Source organism: Podarcis raffonei, chromosome 2, assembly GCF_027172205.1.
Source record: "Podarcis raffonei isolate rPodRaf1 chromosome 2, rPodRaf1.pri, whole genome shotgun sequence".
NCBI lineage: Eukaryota > Metazoa > Chordata > Lepidosauria > Squamata > Lacertidae > Podarcis > Podarcis raffonei.
This window is the reverse complement of record NC_070603.1, coordinates 120,257,089-120,277,287: the sequence shown is the minus strand read 5'-3', so window position 1 is coordinate 120,277,287 and position 20,199 is coordinate 120,257,089. Positions and strand designations below refer to the sequence as shown.

Genomic DNA, 20,199 nt, shown 5'->3' with positions numbered 1-20,199 from the left:
TAGTTTTTTTATAAAAAATATTCTGTTGGAAGCCACCCAGAGTGGCTGGGGAGGACCAGCCAGGTGGGCGGGGTACAAGTAATAAATTATTTTTATTTTTATTTTTAAGAATCATAGTTTTGCAGAGTTGGAAGGGATCCCAAGGGTCATCTAGCCCAACCCCCTGCGGTGCAGGAAGAAGATCAGATGAAACTGCCGCCCACCTGACTAGGTTGACTATGAAATTGCCGCCCACCTGACTAGGTTGCCCCAGCCACTCTTGGTAGCTCACAAGAAAAAATAAAAGCATAATACAACATTCCTGTGTTTGTCTGTTTTATTGATCTGTTGCGCCCCCACCCCCACCCCACATGCTGGCTGTTTGCTGTAATAAACATTGGTTGGTTGGTTGGTTGGTTGGTTGGTATTGCCTACGCTAGCACTTCATTGCTGGGAAGTGACCTATGTATGTATTTTTAATTAAACAAATAGGAAAGGAGAAATCGAATCAGGTGGAAGAGGATGACAGTTCTGCGTTTCCCTCTTTTGATGCTGCTTTAAGAGATGGGGGCGGGGAGAAAGATGATGCGCCTCTCCCTGGCCTCCCAGGGGTTAAAACCAAGTGAATCTGAATCCTAGACAGGACAGGGATTTGAGGCGGGAGGACCGGAAGTGGCGGAGGTGGGGTCCTTCCGCAGTTGTTCTCCAGCCTAGGTCGAGTCAGAGGTAAGATTGGACTACAACTCCCATCATCCTCAACCCGCTGAGCCAGTTGCCGGGCATGATGGGAGTTGTAGTCTCCCAGCCTCTCCGGAGCCGATGCCTCCCCCTCCTCCCCCCCAAAGTCTTTATTCCCCTGCCTGGCGTAGGAGAAAAGCGACCTTCTGCCTCTCCCCGGAGCGCTGCATCGGCGGCCCCCGCCTGGAGCTGGTGAGCCCCCGCGCCTCTTGCGTGCCTCTGCAGGAAGGGGAGCCCCGAGGTGCAAAGCTTGCCTTAAGGGCCAGGGCGCCTCTGGCTGGGGAAGATGCCCAGGTCCGGTACCGGCCGCAGGCTGGAGGGGAAAAGCCACCAAAGCGGGTGCAGGATCCTATATCTGCCCCTTCCCTCATTGCACCCCATGGGGAAATGGAAGGCAACCCTGTTTCGGAAAGCTTTGAATTATCTATGTGTCTTTCTTTCTTTCCCTCTATATTTTCTTTGGAAGCCACCCAGATCAGCTGGGGGCAACTCAAGTCAGTTGGGCGGGTATCAGAAATAAATAAAATAATAATAATAAGAAGAAGAAGAAGAAGAAGAAGAAGACTGAGCTCAACCAGGACACACACAGCATCCACATAACCACCCAAGAGGAAAATTTTATCCTTCTTGGGCATCTCTGATAGGATGGCATCCAGCTGAGAATAATTTTTTCGTGGGAGCCGGTTGAAGTTAAATCCTTCGAAGACAGAGGTCCTCTGGCTGGGACGGGACGATATGGGATTGAGGGGGCAACTCCCATCTCTTGCGGGGGTGCAATTAGTGCCAGCACCGTCCGTTAAGAGTTTGGGTGTAATCTTCGATACCTCCCTCTCTGTGGAGGTGCAGATTACAGCTACAACAAAGGCGGCATTTTTCATCTCCGCCAAGCTAAGCAGTTGGCTCCTTACCTCTCTCGCCCTGACCTAGCCACTGTGATCCACGCGCCGGTCACCTCCAGACTGGATTATTGTAACTTGCTCTACGTGGGGCTGCCCTTGAGACTGACCCAGAAACTCCAGCGGGTGCAGGATGCCGCAGCGAAACTCCTTATGGTGTCCTCGCTGCGAGATCACATTCACCCGGTGCTATGCCAGCTGCACTGGCTCCCGGTGGAGTACAGGATCAGGTTTAAGGTGCTGGTTTTAACTTTTAAAGCCCTATACGGCCTAGGACCCTCGTACCTACGGGACCGCCTCTCCTGGTATGTCCCACAGAGGAACTTACGATCTTCAGACAAAAACATCATGGAGGTTCCAGGCCACAGAGAGGTTAGGCTGGCCTCAACCAGAGCCAGGGCTTTTTTGGCTGTGGCTCCAATCTGGTGGAACGCTCTGCCACAAGAGACTAGGGCCCTGCGGGACTTCTTTCCGCAGGGCCTGCAAGACAGAGCTGTTCCACCAAGCCTTTGGCCAGGGCACAGCCTGACTCCCACCTCTGGCAATCTTCACAGAACTCTAGCCCAATGGTTGCCATCAATTTGATTTGAATTAATTTTATAATGAAATGATTTTAGAATGTTGTATTATTTTATTGTTGTTAGCCGCCCTGAGCCCGGCTTCGGCTGGGGAGGGCGGGATATAAATAAATTATTATTATTATTATTATTATTATTATTATTATTATTGGCATCCTACGCCCATGTTGTCTAGTCTGGGGTGCATAGGGAGGAATGGGAGGGGAAACGCCACAAAGAATCGAAACAAGGAAGAAAAGGAGTGGCACTGGTGCTTACTGATGCAAGGCTAGTCTTAAGTCCATCTACCAGGAGATTGGGGAAGAGGGCAAAAGCTCCCATTGCAGCATTTCCTTGCCTATCTGCAGCACAGCAGGGTTATTTTAAGGAGGGGAAGGTTAACCTACTTACAGGCTGTGACCTCCACCCCCCAAAAAAAGAAGAAAAAGAAAAATCATTCCTGCGCTGCAACTGATTCCTGCACTATGCCATCAGACAGCTAGATATCTCACCTTTGCTCCAAGGAGCTACAAGGTGCAGTAGATGGTTCTTCCCCTCCTGATTTAATCCCCACAACAGCCCCGTTAGGCTGAGAAGCAGCTGCTGGCCCAAGGTTGCACCCAGTGAGTGAATGAGTGGTAAAGGAATTGTGTGGGATAAATAGCGTGTGGGAGGCGGGGCCTGGTTCTTGCCCCACCCACATTGGGCTCTGGCACCTCGCACCACGTGTTCCAGCCCCTCCCACTTCCGGCATGCGTTCCCCCAGCAGTTTCTCCCCGCATTTGCTAACGGGACAATGTCACACTTGGCAGGATTTGGTGGTCTGATCCAATTGCTCCCCTCTCTGCCTCTAGACGGAAATCGGTAGGAGGTTTTCCCGATGGATGAGCAAAACCCAGCTGGCCTTGAAGGAGGAAGAGACCCCAAGCCTGAGAGCAGTGGGGAATTCTGGAAAAGAGCTGTGGAGAACATCCTGGGAGAGGAAGAGACCCTCAGCTTAGATGTCCAGCGCTGGCATTTCAGGCAGTTCCGCTACCAGGAAGCTGAGGAGCCTCAAGAGGTTTGCAGCCAACTCCACCATCTTTGCCGTCAGTGGCTGAAGCCGGAGAGACACACCAAGGCTCAGATCCTGGACCTGGTGGTCCTGGAGCAGTTCTTGGCTGTCCTCCCTCCGGAGATAGAGAACTGGGTGAGGGAATGTGGAGCAGAGACCAGTTCCCAGGCGGTGGCCCTGGTCAAAGGTTTCCTCCTGAGCCAGGCAGAGGACAGGAAGCAGGTGAGAACATTTTTATTCTTATATATTGCCCTTCACCTATAGATCTCAGCACGGTTCACAACATAAAATGATGATATAAGAAACACGGTGTTTTGTTAGCCCCAAAATGGAAAACGGGTGAGGTCCCAACCAAAGAAGAATGGCAACTTAAATCGATGGAATATGCGCAGCTTGCGGATCTAACATATAGAATAAGAGAACAAGAGGAACATATGGTTAGAGAAGATTGGAAAATGTTTATTGAATATATGGGGGGGGGAACTGTGTACACTTGAAAACTTGGCAGCATTAAGATAAATTCAGCAGTGTAAATGAGTATTGATGGATGTAATAATGGAATGGTTTAGTTTATGTATAATATGTAGAGATTTATGATACGCAAAATGAACCATGGAAGAGAAGAAGGGAAGTTGTGATGGGATGATGAGCTGCTTGTGCGTGAAATTCCTAGTCCCTCAGAGTTTGGCTCAGTCCACAAACCTCTGTCTGTAACGGAGCTCCTTAAGCATGGCTCCGTCAGTCGCTGGTAGCATCAGACAGTGGGCGTTTACGGAATTTCTTCCAGCAGAAAAGCTCCTTAACGGAAACGCGCCTTCCGGACTCTCGGCGCGACAGTTTCCGGCGAGGAGTGGGTGTCCCTATAGGAGGTCCTGAAACCTCCCCACTGTTTTCGCTGGAAGTGTCTCTGAGCCATCCCTCCGCCTCACTTTCCCTTGGAACTCCTTCTCTCCCCCTGCTGGTTCCCTCCTCAGCTGATAAGTCTCTCCCAACCTCTGTGAGCCCTTTCACCTCCTGTGCTTCCGATGGCAGTTCCCTGACATCAGTCATTGTTAATGAAAATTATACTGACAATATAAGAAACACAAAATATATAGTCAGAATTAGAACCAAAACAAACCAAAGGCAGTGAAGGTGAAGGAGAATTTCCTAAAACTATCTAAGAGGCATAAAGAGATGACCTGATAGAAGTTTATAAAATGAGGCATAACATGAGAACGTGAATAGATAGTTTTCCCGCCCCCCCCCATCCCTCTCTCATAACATGGTAACTTAGAGATATCCAAGCTGAATTCAGGACAGAAAGTAATTCTTCATGCAGCACATACTTTAAAGTATGGAACTCCTTTTTTTAAAATAATAATAATAATCATTTTTTCGATACAAACAACAACCGCAAAAGACACTACAACAAAAGCCATAATAACAATAACACAATTTGACAATTCAGATTTAAATACATTGATATACCTAGGTATATCAGTGTAAACTATGGAACTCCTTGCCACCGGAGGCAGTGATGGCCGCCATCTTGGATGGCTTCAAAAGAGAACTGGGCAAGTTCATGAAGGAGAGGCCTATCCACAGCTACTAGCCAGGATGGCTATGCTGTGCCTCCATGGCTTGTTGTTGTTTAGTCGTGTAGTCGTGTCCGACTCTCCGTGACCCCATGGACCAGAGCACGCCAGGCATTCCTGTCTTCCACTGCCTCCCACAGTTTGGTCAAACTCATGCTGGTAGCTTCGAGAACACTGTCCAACCATCTCGTCCTCTGTCATCCCCTTCTCCTTGTGCCCTCCATCTTTCCCAACATCAGGGTCTTTTCCAGGGAGTCTTCTCTTCTCATGAGGCGGCCAAAGTCTTGGAGCCTCAGCTTCAGGATCTGTCCTTCCAGTGAGCACTCAGGGCTAATTTCCTTAAGAATGGAGAGGTTTGATCTTCTTGCAGTCCATGGGACTCTCAAGAGTCTCCTCCAGCACCATAATTCAAAAAGCTCCATGGCAGGAGGCGATAACTCTTCTGAATGCCAGTCGCTGGAAACTGCACACAAGAGCTCGAATCCTGCATTTGGGTTTCCCACGGGCACCTGGTTGGCCACTGTGAGAACAGGATGCTGGACTAGATGGGCCCTTAGCTTACGTTCCTGGAGGCTTCTAGTTAGCCAGCCTGGACAACCGAATGCTGGAACTGGATAGGCTATTTTGGTCTACTTCTTCTGATGCATCGTTGCCTCTGCCATCCTTTCCCTAATGCTTTCCACTCCCACCTCTTCTCCAGGAGAAAAGCCTGCTTGCAGAAGCGAGGGCCAGATTTTCTGACTCGGAGGAAGCTCTTTCGGGGACGAGGCAGAGCCCCCCACAACGCGGGATCGCCCCAGAGCGTGGCAGAGGGGCCACCTTGCTTGGTAAGGATTTCTGCACAGGTGGGGAAACTGTGGCCTCCCAAATGTCGCTGGACCCCACCTCCCATCAGCCTCTGACTGACAGGTGTCAGGGACTGGGCAGAGGAGGAGAGTTCAGAATCACAAGAGGGATTTGAGGGAGGTCACAGCTCAGAGGAAGAGTAGAAGAAGAAGCACCTCGGGAGGGGGGCGACTGCTGACGGACTCAGTGTCTTTAGAAAGTATTCCAGACCCCCCTCTCTCAGAACCCGGAGAGCAATGGACTATGCAGAACTAGATAAATTAACAGGAAGGATTCGAAACCTGCGGGATCAGAGATTCTTAGAAGACTGGAGTAAATATATGAACTACAGTGATACCTCTGGATGCAAACGGGATCCGTTCCGGAGCCCCGTTCACATCCTGAAGTGAACACAACTTGCGTCTGTGCGTGCGTGGGTCACTATTTGCCGCTTCCACGCATGCACGTGACGTCATTTTGACTGCGCATGTGCGAGCGGTGAAACCCGGAAGTAACACACTCCGTTACTTCCTGGTCGCCTCGGAGTGCAACCTGAAAATACTCATCCTGAAGCTACTTCAACTCAAGGTATGACTGTACAGTGGTACTTCGGGTTACATATGCTTCAGGTTACATCCGCTTCAGGTTACAGACTCCGCTAACCCAGAAATATTACCTCGGGTTAAGAACTTTCCTTCAGGATGAGAACAGAAATTGTGTGGTAGGGACGCAGCAATAGTGGGAGGCCCCATTAACTAAAGTGGTGCTTCAGGTTAAGAACACTTTCAGGTTAAGAACGGACCTCCGGAACGAATTAAGTACGTAACCAGAGGTACCGCTGTATCTGAAAAGTAATTGTGATGAACAGACTACGCTAGTAGGACTGCAAGAAGTTTTGTAAGGTGGATTATTTGAAACATTGCAAGAAAGGCTGTGAAAAGAATTATTAGTTAAGGACAATTAAATGTAATAGGAAATTAAGAAATGCAGAATAAGTGATAAAAAATGGAAAATCATCAGAGGTGTTGACGGAAGTCAAAAATATTGTATAAGATGGGAAGATATGTTGTATGACTCTTGGAACTGATATGTTAAAAAATCAATAAAAATGTCTATATATATAAAAAGAAAGTAGGAGAACAAAGAGTTCAGAGGGCACTTTGCAGCACCTGTAGCGATAACTCATAAGGAAATGGGAGAGACAGAGGGGTGGAGATTCACTCGGGACAACACCATTATTCCGCAAGGCTGCATTCCCAAGCCTCTCTCTGTGAACGTTGAATAAAAAGCAGATGGCAAGGACTTTTCTTCGTCCTATCTGTTCCTGGCAACCTGCCATGGGGGTTGGTTCCTCTGCCGCCTGCCTCCAGGCCACTACTGAGGGATGCTGGGAGTTGGAGTCTAACAGCAGCAGCAGCAGCAGCTGGGCCAGAGATTCCCCTTCCCTGGATTGCCGTGATAATGCTTCACCCTTGGGTATGCTCATGGTTTTTTGCTTACCCCACATCCATTGCGCTTGGATAGCTCAGTTGGTTAGAGCACGGTGCTGTCAACGCCAAGATTGCAGGTTCGAGCCCTGTACGAACTTCCTGCAACGACAGGATGTGGGGGCAAATCCGTTAAGTGGTTCATGGCGCAACCTGGGAGGCAAGGCAACCCTAAACAGCCTTCTTGCCCCTTCAAAGTGTTGGTGCTGACCTCTAATGCCCTAAACGGCCTCAGCCCAGTATACCTGAAGGAGCGTCTCCACCCCCATCGTTCTGCCCGGACACTGAGGTCCAGCTCTGAGGGCCTTCTGGAGGTTCCCTCGCTGCGAGAAGCCAAGTTACAGGGAACCAGGCAGAGGGCCTTCTCGGTGGTGGCACCCACCCTGTGGAACGCCCTTCCAGCAGATGTCAAAGAGATAAACAACTACCTGACATTTATAAGACATCTGAGGGCAGCCCTGTTCAGGGAAGTTTTTAATGTGTGACATTTTAATGTATTTTTAATCTTTGTTGGAAGCCACCCAGAGTGGCTGGGGAAACCCAGCCAGGTGGGCGGGGGTATAAATAATAAATTATTATTAAATTATTTTTTGTCTCTTGCAGGAGACGGAATGATGCCAGCAGTATGTAGCGGGTCATCTCTCCCTGGTGGTGGAGGGGAAGGAGTTGTGATGGGAAAAGATCAGGTAAGGAGAAGGATCAGGGACGCGGGTGGCGCTGTGGGTTAAACCACAGAGCCTAGGGCTTGCTGATCAGAAGGTCGGCGGTTTGAATCCCCGCGATGGGGTGAGCTCCCGTTGCTCGGTCCCTGCTCCTGCCAACCCAGCAGTTTGAAAGCACGTCAAAGTGCAAGTAGATAAATAGGTACCTCTCCGGCGGGAAGGTAAATGGCGTTTCCGTGCGCTGCTCTGGTTTGCCAGAAGCGGCTTAGTCATGCTGGCCACATGACCCGGAAGCTGTACGCCGGCTCCCTCGCCCAATAAAGCGAGATGAGCACCACAACCCCAGAGTTGGCCACGACTGGACCCAATGGTCAGGGGTCCCTTTACCTTTTAAGGAGAAGGATCACTGGGGAGATGGAGAGGAGCTCACTTCTCTGGATATGTCTCATTCCCTTAGCATCTGCCCACCAGGCCTGTTATGGAGTGAGACATTCATTTGCCAGAAATCATGCAATTTCCTGAAGCTGTTTTCTTGCTGGTTTTGTTTTGTTTTGTTTTTTACATCTGCAAGCTCAGCACTCCGTGAGCTGTCTTTATACATGCTCAGTTTCTGGAACTGAGTAAGAGTCCGTTTAGTCCGAACATAAACCTCAAACTGAAAGGATGTAGTCCTTTGAGGGCGGGGTGTGTCTTGCAGCCAACTATGGCAAGACCTTAAAAAGACTTAGAAAGAAGTGTGCCTCTATTGGAGAAGCAGGTCAATAGTTTTTGGAATTGTTAAGCTTATAAAGCCAGTAGAAAAAAAAGTTCTATCTATGCCAGATTGTGTTGCTGTGATTTATTGCTGTGCTGGCACCTGGAATTCCTATTAATCATCATCATCATCATCATCATCATCACCACACATGTGCGGTGCCTCAGGGTTCTGTCCTCTCCCCCATGCTTTTCAACATCTACATGCAGCCGCTGGGAGAGATCATCAGGAGGTTTGGGCTGGGGGTTCATCAGTATGCGGATGATACCCAGCTCTACCTCTCTTTTAAGTCAGAACCAGTGAAGGCGGTGAAGGTCCTGTGTGAGTGTCTGGAGGCGGTTGGAGGATGGATGGCGGCTAATGGATTGAGGTTGAATCCTGACAAGACAGAAGTACTGTTTTAGGGGGACAGGAGGCGGGCAGGTGTGGAGGATTCCCTGGTCCTGAATGGGGTAATTGTGCCCCTGAAGGACCAGGTACGCAGCCTGGGAGACGTTTTGGACTCACAGCTGTCCATGGAGGCACAGGTCAAATCTGTGTCCAGGGCAGCTGTTTACCAGCTCCATCTGGCACGCAGGCTGAGACCCTACCTGCCTGCAGACAGTCTCTCCAGAGTGGTGCATGCTCTGGTTATCTCCCGCTTGGACTACTGCAATGCGTTCTACGTGGGGCTACTTTGAAGGTGACCCGGAAACTACAACTAATTCAGAATGCGGCAGCTAGACTGGTGACTGGGAGCGGCCGCCGAGACCACATAACACCGGTCTTGAAAGACCTACATTGGCTCCCAATACGTTTCCGAGCACAATTCAAAGTGTTGGTGCTGACCTTTAAAGCCCTAAATGGCCTTGGCCCAGTATACCTGAAGGAGCGTCTCCACCCCCATCATCCAGTCCAGACACTGAGGTCCAGCTCCGAGGGCCTTCTGGCAGCTCCCTCCCTGTGAGAAGTGAGGTTACAGGGAACCAGGCAGAGGGCCTTCTCAGTGGTGGCACCCGCCCTGTGAAACACCCTCCCATCAGATGTCAAGGAAATAAACAACTACCTGACCTTTATAAGACATCTGAAAGCAGCCCTGTATCAGGAAGTTTTTTATATTTGATGTTTTATTGTGTTTTTAATATTCTGTTGATAGCCGCACAGAGTGGCTGGGGAATCCCAGCCAGATGGGCGGGGTATGTATGTATGTATGTATGTATGTATGTATGTATGTATGTATAAATAAATAAATAAATAAATAAATAAATATACCCCATCCATCTGGCTGGGCTTCCCCAGCCACTCTGGGCGGCTTCCAAAAAAAATATTAAAATACTGTACTACATCAAACATTAAAAGCTTCCCTAAACAGGGCTGCCTTCAGATGTCTTCTAAAAGTCTGGTAGTTGTTCTCTTTGACATCTGGTGGAAGGGCATTCCACAGGGAGGGCGCCACTACCGAGAAGGCCCTCTGCCTGGTTCCCTGTAACTTGGCTTCTCGCAGTGAGGGAACCGCCAGAAGGATCTCAGTGCTGGACCTCAGTGTCTGGACTGGACGATGGGGGTGGAGACGCTCCTTCAGATATACTGGATTGAGGCCGTTTAGGGCTTTAAAGGTCAGCACCAACACTTTGAATTGTGCTCGGAAACGTATTGGGAGCCAATGTAGGTCTTTCAAGACCGGTGTTATATGGTCTCGGCGGCCGCTCTCAGTCACCAGTCTAGCTGCCACATTCTGGATTAGGTGTAGTTTCCGGGTCACCTTCAAAGGTAGCCCCACGTAGAGCGCATTGCAGTAGTCCAAGCGGGAGATAACTAGAGCATGCACCACTCTGGCGAGACAGTCTGCGGGCAGATAGGGTCTCATCCTGCGTACCAGATGGAGCTGGTAAACAGCCACCCTGGACACAGAATTGACCTGCGCCTCCATGGACAGCTGTGTCCAAAATGTCTCCCAGGCTGCGCACCTGGTCCTTCAGGGGCACAGTTACCCCATTCAGGACCAGGGAGTCCCCCACTCCCACCTGTCCCCCCAAAACAGTACTTCTGTCTTGTCAGGATTCAACCTCAAACTGTTAGCCACCATCCATCCTCCAATCACCTCCAGACACTTCAGTTCACTTCAAGGGTGCGTGGAAAATGTGCTGGACCCAGTGTAGTGTTTCTGGCTGTGCAAACTTCAGCAAGCCTTGGAAAAACTCACAACAGGTTGTTGTGGCAGCTTGGAGATTCTCAACGGATTATGGGTGGTTTCCATAATCCCTGACAGCCATTAAGTGCTATTCTCCTCTCAAAAGGACCCCCGGGCTGCAAATGCATCTGTGATAAAAATCAGGGGTTTTTTTGTTTTTGTTTTTTGGAGCAGGAACTGGGGGCAAACTGAACTCCCTTACCTTTTAAAAATTAAATAATAATTATTTTTTTGTCCAAGGGGGCTGGAACGGATATATACCCACAATGCCTCAGCCAAAAATCCCCCTCCATCTGTAATCAATAAAGTTTTAGCCATTTCAAATCCAGATCATTGTCTGCTTGAGTTTATTAATCACAATTTGCATTTAGCCACTGCCTGGGAGAGGGGCACTGTGACTGGGCCTGAAACAAACAAACAAACAAACAAACAAGCAAACAAACACATTTAGTGGTAAGTTCCTCCACCTATTTTCCCAGGGGGGAAAAATCACTGGATGAAATAATACAATTAAAAAGAAAACCGAATCCTTTTTTAAAACCAAAGACGAACCTATGGACTATGCAGCTACATGGTAGCTTAATTAATTACATCCAAATACAAACTTACAGCTGGCAGGCTCAATGTAAAGTATAGTTTTATCTGGATTTCATTCTATACCAGAACTTTTTGACTGCTCAGTTGCACTTCCATGAAATCATAGCCCTATCATTCGTAGCATTGATTTTATCTCTCTGAAATAACCGTTTCTCCGCTCTGCGTCATTTTCTTTCTAAAGTTGCTAAAGTTGCGGGTCAAACAGGCAAGCTGTAACCTAAACCAAACAGTTAAAATTAATGTTAAAAAATACACTAATTGGAGTAACTAAGGAGATGCAGTGTTATAAATCTTAAAAATATAAGAAACCGCAAAAGGAGTGGGGGGAAGTCAATTTATATTTATATTTATATTTATATTTATATTTATATTTATATTTATATTTATATTTATATTTGTTGGGAAACATTGGAGTGTTTTTAAGTCAAAACACTTTTGAAAAATAGAAAAAAAATAAATTTTATAATAAAGAAAAACAGGCAAGCTGTGGTTCGTTTCTGTATTTCTCAAACATGTGCATGTAATGAAATGAAACAGCTTTTTAAAAACAGTTGCAAGCATCTTAAAACACACATTGAAATGCAATTTAATAGAATGAAAATGTTCAAATGGATTTTAAACCACATGCACGGGGATTAACCCAAACCATCCTCGGGGCTGAGGGTAAAACCCACCCACCTTGTCTGCACTTGGGATTTTGCTGGTAAATAAATGTTCCGTTATCAGTGAGGAGGAAATGTTTGCTTCTCTTCCAGGATTTGGTGACCTTTGAGGAGGTGGCTGTGTATTTCTCCGAGGAAGAGTGGGCCCTGCTGAATCCGAATCAAAGGTCCCTGCACAGGGAAGTTATGGTGGAGAACTCGGAGATTCTGGCCTCCCTGGGTAAGACACAGTTTTTTTCTTTAGCTGATTATCAGCACATAGAACTGTAGAGCTCGAAGGTGAGCAGGGATCACATATTCCAACTCCCTGCAAGGGAAGCCTGCTAGAGAGTATTATTCATTTATCCACAACCATTTTTAGCACTGTTGATTTTCAGTTCTTTTGAGTGGCTAAAATAGTTGTTTTTAACTGGTTTTTGCTGATAAGTTCATTGTTTTCTTATTTTTTTTAAAAAAATCTTTTTATTAGTTTTCCAAATTTTTACAAACCAAATTACTTTAATATAATACGATTTCTTAAAATCAGGTTTCCCGCTCGTGTTGCAAACATATGTTGATCATTTCCTCCCATAGCTGCGTCATTTCTTATTTAATGTTCGGTTGTCACCCAGTTGCTGACCACATTTCCCCATTGTTTTATTCTTTTTGGAAAATGGCTTGAGGTTTTTTCTCTTACAGTCAAGGACTACCGTATTTTTCGCTCCATAGGGCGCACCTGACTATGGGGCGCACCTAATTTTCAGAGGGGGAAATCAAGGAAAAAAAATATGATTCCCCCCCTCCCCCAGCTGTGGGAGCAGCGGACAGGCTGCAGGCAGCCTGTGCGCTTCTCCCAGACCTTCTCCCTGTTTTTGCGGGAGGTGGGGGAATTCCCCCACCTCCCGCAAAAGCCCACAGGAGCCACGCATCCTTTAAGGAGCGCACGGCTCCTGTGGGCTTTTCTACGAGGAGGGAGAAGGGACTGATGCGGCCAGTCAGTCCCTTCTCCCTCCTGGGGAAAAGCCCGCAAGAGCGCACGGAGTTTGTGTGCGGCTCTTGGGGGCTTTTCCCGCCTGCCTCCCCCCTGCATTCGCTCCATAGGACGCACACACATTTTCCCTTGCTTTTTAGGAGGGAAAAGGTGCATCCTATAGAGCGAAAAATACGGTATATAAAACTCATTAATTAAATGTACGTCTCTAGAGGACGTACAGAATTTTATATATATATATATATATATATATATATATATATATATATATATAAAAAAGAAAAAAGAACCCAGCTTAAAAACAGCACAGAACAGAATCACAGATAAATTTAGAAAGACACACACAGCGGAGACACTAGGTCACCCAGCAGGGAAACCTTGTCTGAACAAAAATGAGTGCTGAGAGTTGTCAGGAGAGACCCCTGTTCCCCTCACAGTGCTATAGTTCCCAGAGTGGTTTAGCAGTCAATCCTTCTTCTCAGAGGACTCTAGGAATTGTAGCTCTGTGAGCGGAATAGTCATTTTGGACTCATAGCTGTCCATGGAGGTGCAGGTCAGTTCTGTGTCCAGGGCGGCTGTCTACCAGCTCCACCTGGTACTCAGGCTGAGACCCTACCTGCCTGTGGACTGTCTCACCAGAGTGGTGCATGTTCTGCTTATCCCCCGCTTGGACTACTGCAATGCCCTCTGTGTGGGGCTACCTTTGAAGGTGACCCGGAAAGTACAATTAATCCAGAATGCAGCAGCTAGACTGGTGACTGGGAGCGGCCATCAAGACCGTATAACACCGGTCCTGAAAGACCTACATTGGCTCCCAGTATGTTTCTGAGCACAGTTCAAAGTGTTGGTGCTGACCTTTAAAGCGCTAAACGGCCTCGGCTCAGTATACCTGCAGGAACATCTCCACCTCCATCGTTCAGCCCCCACTGAGGTCCAGCTCCGAGGGCCTTCTGGCGGTTCCCTCCCTGCAAGAAGTGATGTTACAGGGAAGCAGGCAGAGGGCCTTCTCAGTAGTGGCACCCACCCTGTGGAACGCCCTCCCATCAGATGTCAAAGAGATAAAGAACTATCTGACTTTTAGAAGACATCTGAAGGCAGCCCTGTATTGGGAAGTTTTTAATGTTTGATGTTTTATCGTGTTTTTAATATTCTGTTGGGAGCTGCCCAGAGTGGCTGGGGAATGCCAGCCAGATGGGCGCGGTATAATTATTATTCTTATTACTATTATTTATTAAATAGGGGGTTACCTAACCACTCTCAGAGTCCTTAAGAAACTATAGCTCCCAGGATGCTTTGAGGGAAGGTGTAAGCAACCAGCTGTGGTCTACTAAAGGTTCCTAGATTACAACTCCCTCCTCCCTTCACCTTTGGCCATGGAGCTGCCCAGTCCACAGTTATTTCTGGCAGGAGCTTCTCGGTGCTGGCTCCCCCTCCTGAGTGAGGCACAGCTGCCTCCGTTACTGATCTTCAGGAGAAAGTTAAGAGCATTCCTGTCTACCCAGAAGTTTGATGGCTGAGAGATACTGGCCATAGCAACCATGAAAGTAATAACTTGGGTATGTGATTGTTGTCAGGTGTTCCAAATGTTCTTTAGACTGTTTTGAATGGTTTTTTAACACTTTAAATACATTTTTTTAAAATTCAATTTTTAAATTGGGCTGTTCTAACATCTGAAGAAGTGTGCATGCACATGAAAGCTCATACCAATAACAAACTTAGTTGGTCTCTAAGTTGCTACTGGAAGGAATTTTTAAATTTTGTTTTAACATTTTGCTGTTTGCTTTTCTGGGCTCCTTCGGGAGGTAAGGCAGGAAACAAATCTAACAAACTGTTGTTAATAACAGTATTAATAATTCTGGTTACATTGGGGTCAGTCCAGTGACATTTGGAGGTTTACAGCAGGCACCCTCACCCTGTGCTAATATGATTATGATGATGCTAATAATAGTAATAATTTTATTACTGTCGTACCTTGGTTCTCGAACGGAATCCATTCCAGAATCTGTTTGACCTCCGAAAACAGTCAAAAACCCAGGCGCGGCTTCTGATTGGCTGCAGGAGCTTCCTGCACTCAATCGGAAGTTGCGGAAGTCACTTTGGATGTTTGGCTTCCAAAAAAACGTTCGCAAACCAGAACCCTCACTTCCGGGTTTGTGGCGTTCGGGAGCCAAAACAGACGAGTACCAAGGTGTTTGACAACCAAGGTATGACTGTATTTGTACCCCGCCCATCTGTTTGCGTTGCCTCAGCCACTCTGGGCTGCTTCCAGCATATACAAAGACATTCCCTCTTAAGTCTTTTCAGCCCTTATCACAACTGTTTGAGTTGTTCTATGATTTGAGGCTCCATTTCTGACTGATTTTCCACCTCCGTTCCAGCAGGTGATGAATGGGACAGTGAGGAAAAGGGAGAGTCTCCCGGGATGTCTCTGGAAAGAGAAACATGTGAGAAGAGGGAACAGCAGAGAAGGAAAACCGAAGCAAATCAGAAGATGAGGGGAAAAGCCTCTGCCTCTCAGGACACTGACTGCCACGAAATCACAGCTCAGGAAGAAGTGGATGAGAGACAGGAAAAGAACAGCCCTTCCATGCTGAGGGAAACAGAGGAGAAACCATATCAGTGCTTGGAGTGTGGAAAGCGCTTCCATTTCAGTTCCGACCTGACTTGCCATTTCAGAACCCATACGGAGGAGAAGCCATATGTAAGCCTAGAGTATGGAAAGGGCCTCAGCGTGACAACAGGCCTCATGGCCCATCAAAGTATTGACACAGAAGAGAAACCATATAAATGCCTGGACTGTGGAGAGAGTTTCTGTTTGATCCACTCGGTGGAGGAACCATATCAGTGCTTGGAGTATGGAAAGAGCTTCACGGAGAATTCAAATCTCACTTCCCACCAAAGTACCCATGTGGAGGACAGACGCCTGGAGCATGGAAAGACTTTCGGTTCGAATGCAGAACTGTCTTCCCACCGAACAACCCACAAAGGGGAGAAACCATATAAATGCCTGGAATGTGGAAGGAGCTTCAGCGGCAGAACAGCCCTTGTCTCCCATCAGACAACTCACACAGGGGAGAAACCATTTAAGTGCACCGAGTGTGGAAAGAGCTTCAGTCAGAAGGTAAACCTCACTTCTCATCAGAGAACCCACACAGGGGACAGGCCGTACAAATGCTTGGAGTGTGGGAAGAGTTTCCATTTCAGTTCCAACCTTACTTGCCACCAGAGAGTTCACACAGGGGAGAAGCCGTATGGATGCCTGGAATGTGGAAAGTGCTTCAGCGGGAGAACAGGCCTCATTGCTCATCGAAGTATTCACACAGGCGTGAGACCATATAAATGCCTGGAGTGTGGAAAGAGCTTCAGTCAGAAGGTGAATCTCAATACTCATCAGAGAACCCACACAGGGGACAGACCATATAAATGCTTTGAGTGTGGAAAGAGCTTCCGTTCCAGTCCAGAACTTTCTTCCCATCAAACAACTCACACAGGGGAGAAACCCTACCAGTGCTTGCAATGTGGAAAGTGCTTCAGCGTAAGAACAGGCCTCATTGCCCATCAAACAACTCACACAGGAGAGAAACCGTATCAGTGCTACGAGTGTGGAAAGAGCTTCAGCCAAAAGGTAAATCTTGCTTCTCACCAGAGAACCCACACAGGTGACAGGCCATATCAATGCTTGGAGTGTGGGAAGAGCTTCCATTTCAGTTCTAACCTTACTTGTCATCAGAGAGTTCACACAGGGGAGAAGCCATATGGATGTTTGGAGTGTGGAAAGAGTTTCAGTGGGAAAACAGGTCTCATTGCTCATCAAAGAATTCACACAGGAGAGAAACCGTACCAGTGCTTGGAGTGTGGAAAGAGTTTCATTCAGAAGGTGAATCTCACTTCTCATCAAAGAATTCACACAGGAGAGAAGCCATATAAATGTTTGGAGTGTGGAAAGAGTTTCCGTTCAAGTCCGGAACTTTCTTCCCATCAAACAACTCACACAGGGGAGAAACCATATAATTGTTTGGAGTGTGGAAAGAGTTTCAGTCGAAGCCCAAACCTTGCTTCTCATCAGAGAATTCACACAGGGGAGAAACCCTATCAATGCTTGGAGTGCGGAAAGAGCTTCAGTAGGAGCACATACCTCTCTTCTCATCAAAAAAATCATGTGGGGGAGAAGCCCTATAAATGTTCAGACTGTGGCATGACATTTTCTGTTAAATCAAGCCTTGCTTCTCATCAACGAATTCACACGGGGGAGAAACCCTACCAGTGCTTGGAGTGTGGAAAGAGCTTCATTCAGCGTGGAATCCTGACTACCCATCAAAGAACTCACACAGGAGAGAAACCGTATAAATGCCTGGAATGTGGAAGGAGCTTCATTCAACGTGGAATCCTGACTAAACATCAAATGACTCACTCTCGTGAGGAAATATTAATGCACGGCATGTGGAAAGGTTTTCAGTAGAAGCATGCGTCTCACTTTCCATTAAAGAATTCACACTGGGGAGAAGCTATATAAATGTTTGGGGTGCAGGAAGAGCTTCTGCGTATGCAGGCACACCTGTGGACATTGAAGAATCCACAAAGCGGAGAACCCTATAAGTGAAGCGTGGAAAAATCTTAAGCACACGTGAAATCCTTTCTGGGCATCCAATAATTCGTACTAGGAAGAACTCATTAAAAACGTGTATGGAGTGTTGAAAGGTTCTTGGTGGGAAGACTTAAGATGATCCCTGCTGGGTCAGAACAGTAGGAAGCATAATAAGCAGGGTGTAAGGTCAACACCCTCTCCCAATTCTGCTCCCGAGTGACGAGGATTCAGATGCACGCTGCCTCTGATTCTGAAGGCAATATATATCCATCATGAATGGTAGCCATTAGCAGTCTTATCCTCGACACATTTGTCTAATTGTACTACATCTTGTGGCAGTGAATTCTGTAGTTTAGCTATGTGCTGTGTAAAGAAGGTCTCCCTTACCCGTCCCAGATTTTCTACCGTTTACCTTCATTAGATGATAGTAGAACTGTAGCTTTGGAAGGAACAACCTCTTGCAATATAGGAATAACTGCGAAGGAATCCTTGACCACCCAACCTAGTTTAAAAATATCCTTCTTACCATCAGAATGACAATTGCAACTGACTACTCGCCCTTTACCTTCAGGTCCCAGGGTGGGTAACAACAACTAAAACACAAAATTAAAAACATTTTTTTTTAAATTAAATATTTATTAGTTTTTCACAAATTATAAAAACACAAATCACAACAAAAACATACACACACACAAAACACCAAAAAAAAACACCACATGTATAATTTCAAACCCTATTTTCATAAAAGATTTTCCCGACCTCCTCATACCTCCCCTTACTGCATTCCAATCTCTAATTAATTTTGATCAACAAATCCTTCCCTAATTTCTAATAAATAAATTTTAACCTTTCTTTTCATATTGCATAATGGTTACAGCATTCAACCTCATGTTCTCCAAATCCACAACGTCTCAACATTCCACAATTTTGCAGTGTTTCTTAAGATAGTCTTTAAATTTTCTCCATTCTTCTTCCGCTCTCTCTTTTCGCTGGTCTCGGATTCTGCCAGTCATCTCTGCCACAAAATTAAAAGCAATTTAAAACGACTTAGGGCGGGTCCTAAAAATATACATCTATAGTGTCAGAAGCGGTAAGAGGCGCATCTTCAGCGTTTGTGAAAATGAAGGTGCCAATTATGTCTCTGTGGGGAGTTTCACAATTTAGGGGCTGCCACAGAGAAGGCCCTCTTATGGCTACAAGATGGTATAGTGTAATGGAAATAAATTAGGGTTGGCATACGTCCGGAATTTGGCCACCGGCAACGGTGACCGGGCGGAAAGCTCTGACATGTCCGGGAAAATCTGGAAGTGTCGATTTTTAGAAGGATCTTTAGAAAGGAAGTTTCAGAGCTCAACGACTTTGGCCAGAACTTTAAAAAAAAAATATAGCCCAACAATTTTTGTGTCTGGATTGTCACTTTTTGAAATACGGCACCCCTAAATAAATGCATGGGTGGGTAAGCCTGTTCTTTTCCTCTGAGGAGGCTGAAAAGAGGTTAGCTGAAATTTACATCTTGAAGCTGGCCAGAACCTGCATGATTTGAGGAAAGCAGCCTTGAGAAAGAACAAAATGTTAAATATAAGGAAATTGCCCAAAGCAGGGCTGCTGAGGGGTGTGGCTGAAGAGGTTTGGACCAGGGAGAGTTCTGAGGGGCTGGATTTGGCCCCCAGGGCAAAGGACCCCTGTGCCTGCTCTGCTGGGTTGAGGTTGAGATGAGTTTATCTGAGAGATCGTCTTATCCCATATATAACCATTGACCACTTTGATCTGCGGAGCTGGTGCTGTGGCAAGTGCCACATAATAGCCATTCCACATTTGTGAAAAATAAAAGAAAATGTATTTTACCGTGGCAGCACCCACACTTTGGAACTCCCTGCCGATTGGCATCGGACAGCTGCCATCCCTGTACCCTTTTCGTCAGCTGTCGAAAACATTTTTTGTTTAGGCAAGCCTATCCAGATAATGTGTTTTAATCTGTGCTTTAGCATATCGTTGAATTTAATTGTTTTTCGAATGTTTAAAATAGTTGTTTTTAACAGATAATTCCGTTGTTTGATTCTTTTTTTAAATCGCTGTGAGTGGTTGTTTTTTTTAAAATGATAATAATCAAGGGTTTGGTTGGCATCCGTCTGTCCTGGGAGACAATGGAGGACTGTGCCTTTGGGGATGAGGTCAAACCGTTGAAGAGTTACGGCACCTGCTGTGGCTATAGAGACCTATACATGTGAGATGTTTCGATTCAGCTTGGGAAGATGGAGGCACCCGGCTGTGCAGCTGCAGATGCACTGAGGCATTTCTTCTCTCTGTGCTCGTCCCAGCAGTCCTCCTTCCTCTGGTTACTGCTGCGGATGCACAACCAAGCAATATATAAAGAAAATTAATAAAAAGGATTAGCTTCCTTTTTAAAAAAATGTTGCAAGCCACTTTCGGTTCTTAATGCAAACAAGAGTGGGGTGCACACACAGTCATACCTTGGCTCCCAAACAAATTGGCTTCCAAATAATCAAAACCCAAAGGTGAGGGTTTCAGTGTCTGAACATTTTTCAGAAGCTGAACGTCCGGCACAGATTCTGATTGGCTGCAGAAGCCGCACTTCGAAAACCAAGGTACCACTGTATTTGAAATAAGAAAGCTTTGCTGTACAGTGGTACCTCGGGTTACATATGCTTCAGGTTTCAGACTCCGC

At 46.7% G+C, this 20,199-nt stretch overlaps 2 protein-coding genes across 3 annotated transcripts; both read left to right on the top strand.

The window, feature by feature from the left end:
- Window positions 1-682: 682 nt before the first annotated feature.
- Window positions 683-4,264, top strand: LOC128408826 (zinc finger protein 24-like). The gene is made up of 3 exons (XM_053378848.1): window positions 683-909; window positions 3,025-3,444; window positions 4,257-4,264. Exons 2-3 carry the CDS (start codon window positions 3,051-3,053, stop codon window positions 4,262-4,264), a joined length of 402 nt encoding a protein of 133 aa, XP_053234823.1. The 5' UTR covers window positions 683-909; window positions 3,025-3,050.
- A 1,216-nt stretch (window positions 4,265-5,480) lies between these two features.
- LOC128409341 (zinc finger protein 665-like) lies at window positions 5,481-18,126 on the top strand. Of its 2 annotated transcripts, none has more exons than XM_053379701.1 (4): window positions 5,481-5,628; window positions 7,717-7,799; window positions 12,052-12,178; window positions 15,310-18,126. In XM_053379701.1, the coding sequence occupies exons 2-4, from the start codon at window positions 7,725-7,727 to the stop codon at window positions 17,385-17,387; spliced, it is 2,280 nt and encodes a 759-aa protein (XP_053235676.1). In that variant the 5' UTR covers window positions 5,481-5,628; window positions 7,717-7,724; the 3' UTR covers window positions 17,388-18,126. The 2 variants fall into 2 exon arrangements, with proteins under 2 accessions (XP_053235676.1, XP_053235675.1); XM_053379700.1 differs by having other exon boundaries at window positions 15,307-18,126.
- Window positions 18,127-20,199: the final 2,073 nt, after the last annotated feature.

Bases quoted from the DNA above. Each gene is read 5' to 3' on its own strand.
- LOC128408826 (XM_053378848.1), top strand. From the start codon at position 3,051: ATGGATGAGCAAAACCCAGCTGGCCTTGAAGGAGGAAGAGACCCCAAG.
- LOC128409341 (XM_053379700.1), top strand. From the start codon at position 7,725: ATGATGCCAGCAGTATGTAGCGGGTCATCTCTCCCTGGTGGTGGAGGG. The intron at 7,800-12,051 runs GTAAGGAGAAGG...CTTCTCTTCCAG, and splicing joins TTGTGATGGGAAAAGATCAG to GATTTGGTGACCTTTGAGGA. The intron at 12,179-15,306 runs GTAAGACACAGT...CCTCCGTTCCAG, and splicing joins GGAGATTCTGGCCTCCCTGG to CAGGTGATGAATGGGACAGT.